This window comes from Anneissia japonica, unplaced genomic scaffold, assembly GCF_011630105.1.
Source record: "Anneissia japonica isolate Jap-2015-1 unplaced genomic scaffold, ASM1163010v1 scaffold1203_len951721_cov167, whole genome shotgun sequence".
NCBI classification, from domain to species: Eukaryota; Metazoa; Echinodermata; class Crinoidea; order Comatulida; family Comatulidae; genus Anneissia; species Anneissia japonica.
The window spans coordinates 733,667-739,954 of NW_022722325.1; the positions used below are offsets into that span (position 1 = coordinate 733,667).

The 6,288-nt window shown below is 35.6% G+C and overlaps 1 protein-coding gene across 1 annotated transcript in view; it reads right to left on the minus strand.

The window, feature by feature from the left end:
- LOC117111827 overlaps positions 1–5,790 on the minus strand; it is a 21,247-nt gene extending 15,457 nt beyond the window's left edge. Inside the window, exons 1-3 of the mRNA XM_033254818.1 lie at positions 5,598–5,790; positions 2,719–4,183; positions 760–902 (exon numbers count right to left, since the gene is read on the minus strand). Of these exons, the coding sequence (XP_033110709.1) occupies positions 760–902; positions 2,719–4,183; positions 5,598–5,672 (1,683 nt within the window). The 5' untranslated portion in view covers positions 5,673–5,790. The remainder of the gene's footprint in view (positions 1–759; positions 903–2,718; positions 4,184–5,597) is intronic.
- Positions 5,791–6,288: the final 498 nt, after the last annotated feature.

Below are 6,288 nucleotides of genomic sequence, written 5' to 3' on the forward strand. Positions count from 1 at the left end.
ATCTTTCGGTTAGTCGCATTACATCACTCTGAAGCTTTGACAGGCACACTCACTGTACAGCTTGCATAGAAGAGGCAACTTGGAATTTGTTTTATATTATGAAAGATGGGTCATGGTATTAATCAAACATATCAAACATTTGGGAGAAGAATATTTTTTGGGGGAAATATACAACTTTGAAGAAATCTCCTTGGTGTGCTCATTTTTAATGAATCTAAGGACAGTTGGGGAAAACAGGTCTGCCTTTGCACAATGCGACACAGAACCTTAAAAAAATTGATTTCTGTTTACTTACACATGTTAGCTATAACTTAGAAGTGGAAAAAAAGTTGTGACATAGATTTTAATTTTTGGTGTCATGTCCATGTTTGCTTGGAATTGCCTAATTTGGTTTCCATTATATTCTACATTATAATACATTCACGACATAGCAATTCAGAGCATTATACAGTACTGATGATGAATGAATTTATAATTTCTAATTGAAATAATCTACAGTAAATTGCTGTGTTCTGCTATAAAACAATGTGATATTATTATAATCATACTAAATTGATTGACTGATACAGATAATAATTACTATTATTGTTTATTATAAATATATAATGGTTAATGTTGTTATATTGTATATTATATTTATATAGCAACCATACAGTAATTAATATTCTTCTATGAATAACACAACGTTGGCATTGTTCTATAACTATTTTTAATGTTATCCTGTTTCGGCAATTCCCAACATCTGAAGAAAACACAAACCTCTTGAACACTGTCTGTGTTAACAGATTGTCCATTGGTACACCATATCCACAGCTGATCACAAGCCAGACTGAGAGGCTTTATTGCATCTTTGTACCATTCCCGGCGATAAAACAAAAGACCCAAATTAAAAGCGTTACATCCTGCAGAGAAGAAAAAAGCAAATTAATCATTTGACTACAAATTGTTAGATTTTTATTTGTTCATTACTTATTTTTATTTACATAAAAATAATTTTATATCACATATTTCTCACTGAAATTTGCCACTGACATAAATGAGTCAGAGATAAATTTATGTAAACAAATAATCTCACTGAAAAAATGATTCTTGCAGCAGATCTGAAACAGAAAGTGATGCACACTGTATTGATGCAATAGTGCACTTAATATATTGATTTGTAACTGAGTAGGTTTTACAATCTTTGAAGGAGGATCTGTATTAGCAACATTTGCGCTTGCTCAAGGTCAGTCAACAATCAACTCCCAGACACAATTGTCACTTCAATTTGCTGATTAAATTTCCTGCCAAGCTTTTTGCTAGATGTATATTACCTTTATGAGATGAGATGACAAAGAGGGAGCACAGGCAACTAAATCTCAGTCACTAGAAACCGTATCTTTTGTAACGTGTGTACTTTAGAGGTTGGCATTCTGCGGATGGGTTTTAATGCAATGAGCATCAAGCTCCATCATCTTTCATATAGAGTGTGCACTTGAACAGCTTGAAGCGCAAGGCGGGACTTTTCAACTCTAAAAGATGTGCAAACCATGGCGTACAGAATGACATGTTCTTGAGATGCTCGTCAAATCAACAGCATCAATCGCGAATTAAGTATTCAGTGATCAACTGGATAAGTTTAAACCTACCCACTTCTAAAGGGCTTAATTACTGTACTGTATATTTCATTTCAAATAGAGATATTCTTCAATAAGCAAATTCATTACATTACCATAGGAACAAGATTAGGACAGTTTGAATTAATCAAATTTGAGTGTGACTCAACATGCATGTACTGTGCAGTACATTACATTCACTTACAGTACCATATTTAAGGACATTATATTGACATGCGGAATAAAATCAAAGATGATTCTAAAAATTTTGCTAATTGGTCCAATGAATATTTACTATTCAATGCTATCTCTATGTTACCGCAATATTGCGGAAATCTTCCCGGCTTTGTCTTCTGTACAAATAGGTCAGGGCTACAGTAACAGCAGCCATATTATTGGGGTTACGCAGCGTTCCTTCTCAGACCTAGAGATATTACTGCAATATTGCTGTTACAGTGCGTTCCAGCGTGTGTCTGAAACGAAAGCAGGTCACATTCCTGCAATATTGCTCCTTAGGCGAGCTTTTTTATACATTGTTTAGTGAACCCTCCCGACCACCAATAATGAATGATGATTTTGAATGAAAATATTAAAATTTAATTTTTGTCCAATTAGCGCACCCTCTGCGCTACAGAAAATAGAAATTTCTCTTCAAAAAATCATATTTTTTTAATTTATTTTAATTACGTCCTCCGCTCACCTGAAATCTTCAAAATAAGATAGGCCTATTTTCTTTCTTAGTACAGTACATTTTACTTTCTTATAATATGTATATACTGTAGGCCTATATACATTTACGTATTATCTGTTCTCAAAAATTTACTTGTTGTTGCAACTGAGTAAAAAGGTGCATAACCACGCATTTTGCACCTTTTCGCCCCAGTTTTTAAATATTCAAAAATCTGTATCTCATTAACCGTTCCAGTTTTTTTTTTTTGTCAAATAAGCTTTTTGTCTTAGAAAAATCAGTTCTACAACATATAAATTTTTTTTTCCCTCCGGAGTCTGTCTTTAATTTTTCACACTAGGATATACTTTTTCCAAGGTACTGCATACTCTAAGCTCATGAAAAAAAGTTTTTAAAAATGAGCAGAAAGTACAGTAAGTCAGAAGTGTTACTCACCTAGCCACCGATATTCATTTGTCTGTAGACTTCCACCTCCACCAGTTGAGACTTGCTCTATCAAGTCCGCATTCTTTTGCAAAGCCATACCAACTTTATCCACCACCTCCACTTGCCACACTGGATTATCATCACTGCATGCCGACCTTGTGTCATCCAACTGAAATACCAGAACATTAGCCAGCAGATCTAAAACTCTCAATTCTCGGTTGATATTTTTCTGTAGCTGTTGTTTTGCTTGTTTCTGTTTACCCGCATTGCCATCTGCACCCCCTTCACACATTGACTGCCGTTGGCATTCAAGTAAGTTTGTGTTTGTAATAAGGACATTGACAAACACATCTGCCAAGTCATCCTTATATAATTTCAGACTGCCCTTTGAATCATTGAAAACAATGCCAATCATTTGTCTGCGCACCATCTCCAGAGTTTCCACCAAGCACTGCATCAGGTGAGCATTTAAGATGTTCTTCTCAAGTGCTTTTGAGATGGTGTTACAAACATTCTGCAGTAAATCCTTAAGCTTATCTACATCTTTAGCTGTCTGTGAATGCTTCGCTACATGATGTTTACTATCAGCAACCACACCACTGAATATAATCAAACAACGTAGCAGATCTAGGATTGAATGAAACACATCCAAGTTGTAATCATCCAATACTTTTGCTTTATTCAATTCAATCCTAATGAGCTCCAGCGTCTGATTGGCTTTTGTTGTATCATTTAAGAACAAACAACATTTAATAGTTTGTATTCCTAGACCATGCAGAGAACTGAACTGTTTTTGCAACAATTCCGGTTCCTTAGGAAAGTATGTATTTGCTGAGATTGTTTGGATGGATTCACTGAAAAACTTAACCAAGCTGATCCATTTCTGCCTTTGATCCATTTGGCCCATGTTCCGTTCAAACTCGGTGGCAGTTTTCAGTGTTCGTTCAACCACATCACTCATTGGAACGGTAGATAACGACAGGAATGCTAACGCAAGTTGTCGGATCTCTAGGACAAGAGGGTGTTTGACAGAGTTCTGTTTAGCCTGTGATTGTTCCAACTCAACGCAAGTTTTCCATAACTGATTATATGACTGTTTCGCAACTGTGTCGTAATCATTATCAACAGTATATTCTGGAAGGTGTTCATGGCGGCACTCTTGCATCTGCCAGTACAGGCCTTCTGCAAATGACATGCCATCTATCACCATGCCTTTCTTCAAAATCTGCAAGAGAATATGGAAGAGAAGCTTTTCCAAAGCTAGCGGAGATGTTTTCATCATGGCCTTGGCAACAACCACTGAGTTGTAGGCTTCTTTACATATCATGACAAGATTTGTCAACACGCCATTATTGGGTTCGCAGTCAGTCCAGCACTGTACGCACACATGCAGAAGCTTCAGAGAAAACAATCCATATTTGTTAGCATTCTCCTTACTGCATTTTTTCTGATTGTGGAGAGGACTAAGGTAAGCCTGCAAAAACAGAAAAAAATCAAACATATATTTGTTCGTCTTGTGACTGTCCAGACTATAAAATAAGGCCTGCATGGGGAGGCGTCTGAGTCCGCGGCTCAACAAGTGCTGACCAGGATTAAATTACTGTACAGTAGATCAATTTCTGGTTAGCGACGAGGGTGAATCCCTATACTGCGGTTTAAATGGTGGCTTGACTTGGTACTTTCATCTTTATTTTTTTATTGTTTCACATTTCCAAACATCTTTACACTTTACAGCGCATAGGCCTAGAGACTTTTTGTATTTTGCCCTACTACTACTAGGGCTACAGTATATAGGCCTAGGCCTAATTATAAATTTGAAACTTATTATAACTACCTGTAGGGGTAGCCTAGGCCTATCATCGGATTATGACCGGTTGAGCCGCCGACAAGTTGAGCCGCCGGTCATTTCTATGGAACGCCAAGCGCGTCTCTCAGTGAATGTAGTGCGTTAATTGCGGCGTATTTCAATTAACTTATTCGTTCTTGGTACCTGTACTGTTGTTTGCGATGTATTTCAGTTTATTTACTCAATTATTTCCATTTATTTAATACTCGGTTTTTGCACTGATTTATTAAATATTTTTGGGACGTATTTCACTTTCTATCGTTTTAATTTAAATTTTGTGAGTATTTGCTCAGTCAGCTTGCCAGATAGTAAAAAAAAAAACTCCATACATTCTTATCATTTATCAATAATTTAATTAAATAATTTAACAAAATAGTACTAACAACGAATAAGTTAATTGAAATACGCCGCAAACCAAACGTAAATAAACACATTTTAATACGATTTTGCAATTATACAACTTCATTTTTTTTTTATAAAAATGTAGTACATAAAATAATCAAAATTCTAATTTTCAATTACACAATTATACATCACAAACGGCAATACGAGCAAATCAACGACTGACAAGACTGTGGGATGAATATTATTTTTTTATTGTTTCACATTTCCAAACATCTTTACACTTTACAGCGCATAGGCCTAGAGACTTTTTGTATTTTGCCCTACTACTACTAGGGCTACAGTATATAGGCCTAGGCCTAATTATAAATTTGAAACTTATTACTGTATAACTACCTGTCTGTAGGGGTAGCCTAGGCCTATCATCCACACAAAAAAAAATTGTCAGGGAAAGCCCTGTTAAAAGGAATGCCATCAAATATTTACTGTAGGCTAGTATGGTAGGTTTAGCTAGGCAGAATCACCGCTAGGCACGCCTACTAGGACTAGGCCTGGCCTTAGAATAGTTAGCTATAGGCCTAGGCTAGATAATAATACTACACAGAGCACAGCATTCCGGGCTGGGCTAGGCCTACATACAAGAAATGTTGAACTGGCAAGTCTTCGAAAAAGCCAGGCGACAGTCACACAATAATCTTACTTTAATTTCACCATTAAGACTTGTAAAATCGCCTCCACTTTTCATACATTTCAATAACCGTTCACCCTCCATCATAAACTGTAACAAAAAATCACCAAAATTGGCAAAAATATAAAATACTTGATATAAGTTTCGCACGATAGCCAGCCCAAGGCCTAACTCGCTAGGCTTGTTGCATAGGAATTGAATCGCCCGCTTTGAGAAGTAACATAATTTACAGCTCTTTTGATTGGACAATATCCATTATAGGTCATCAAATTAACCAATCAAATACACCAAAACTAAATAAGTTGCCAAAGTTAATTATGAAAAGCAGTTCCAAAACATCACAGTAAAACATTTGTTTAGACTCAGATTCAGAATCAGATTTCATTTATTGTCATAAAACAAGCAATTGAATGAATATCATGATATTCTATTTCAAACTGAAAATTAACAAAAAAGATATTGAACAATACTCTATTTATACATTATAATAATACGTTTTGTCAGGGTCTGTACATATACTGTATAAATATAAATATATATATATAAATCATCAAAGAAAGGTAAATACAGTGTACGAATAAAGGACTAAATAAATACATCGTGTAGCATAGCTCTCAACGAATGTAGTCCTGTAAATAAATGAATAAAGAAATTGTGTAATAAAATGCCTCTGGCGGGACTCGAACCTGCGACCTCTCGCTGT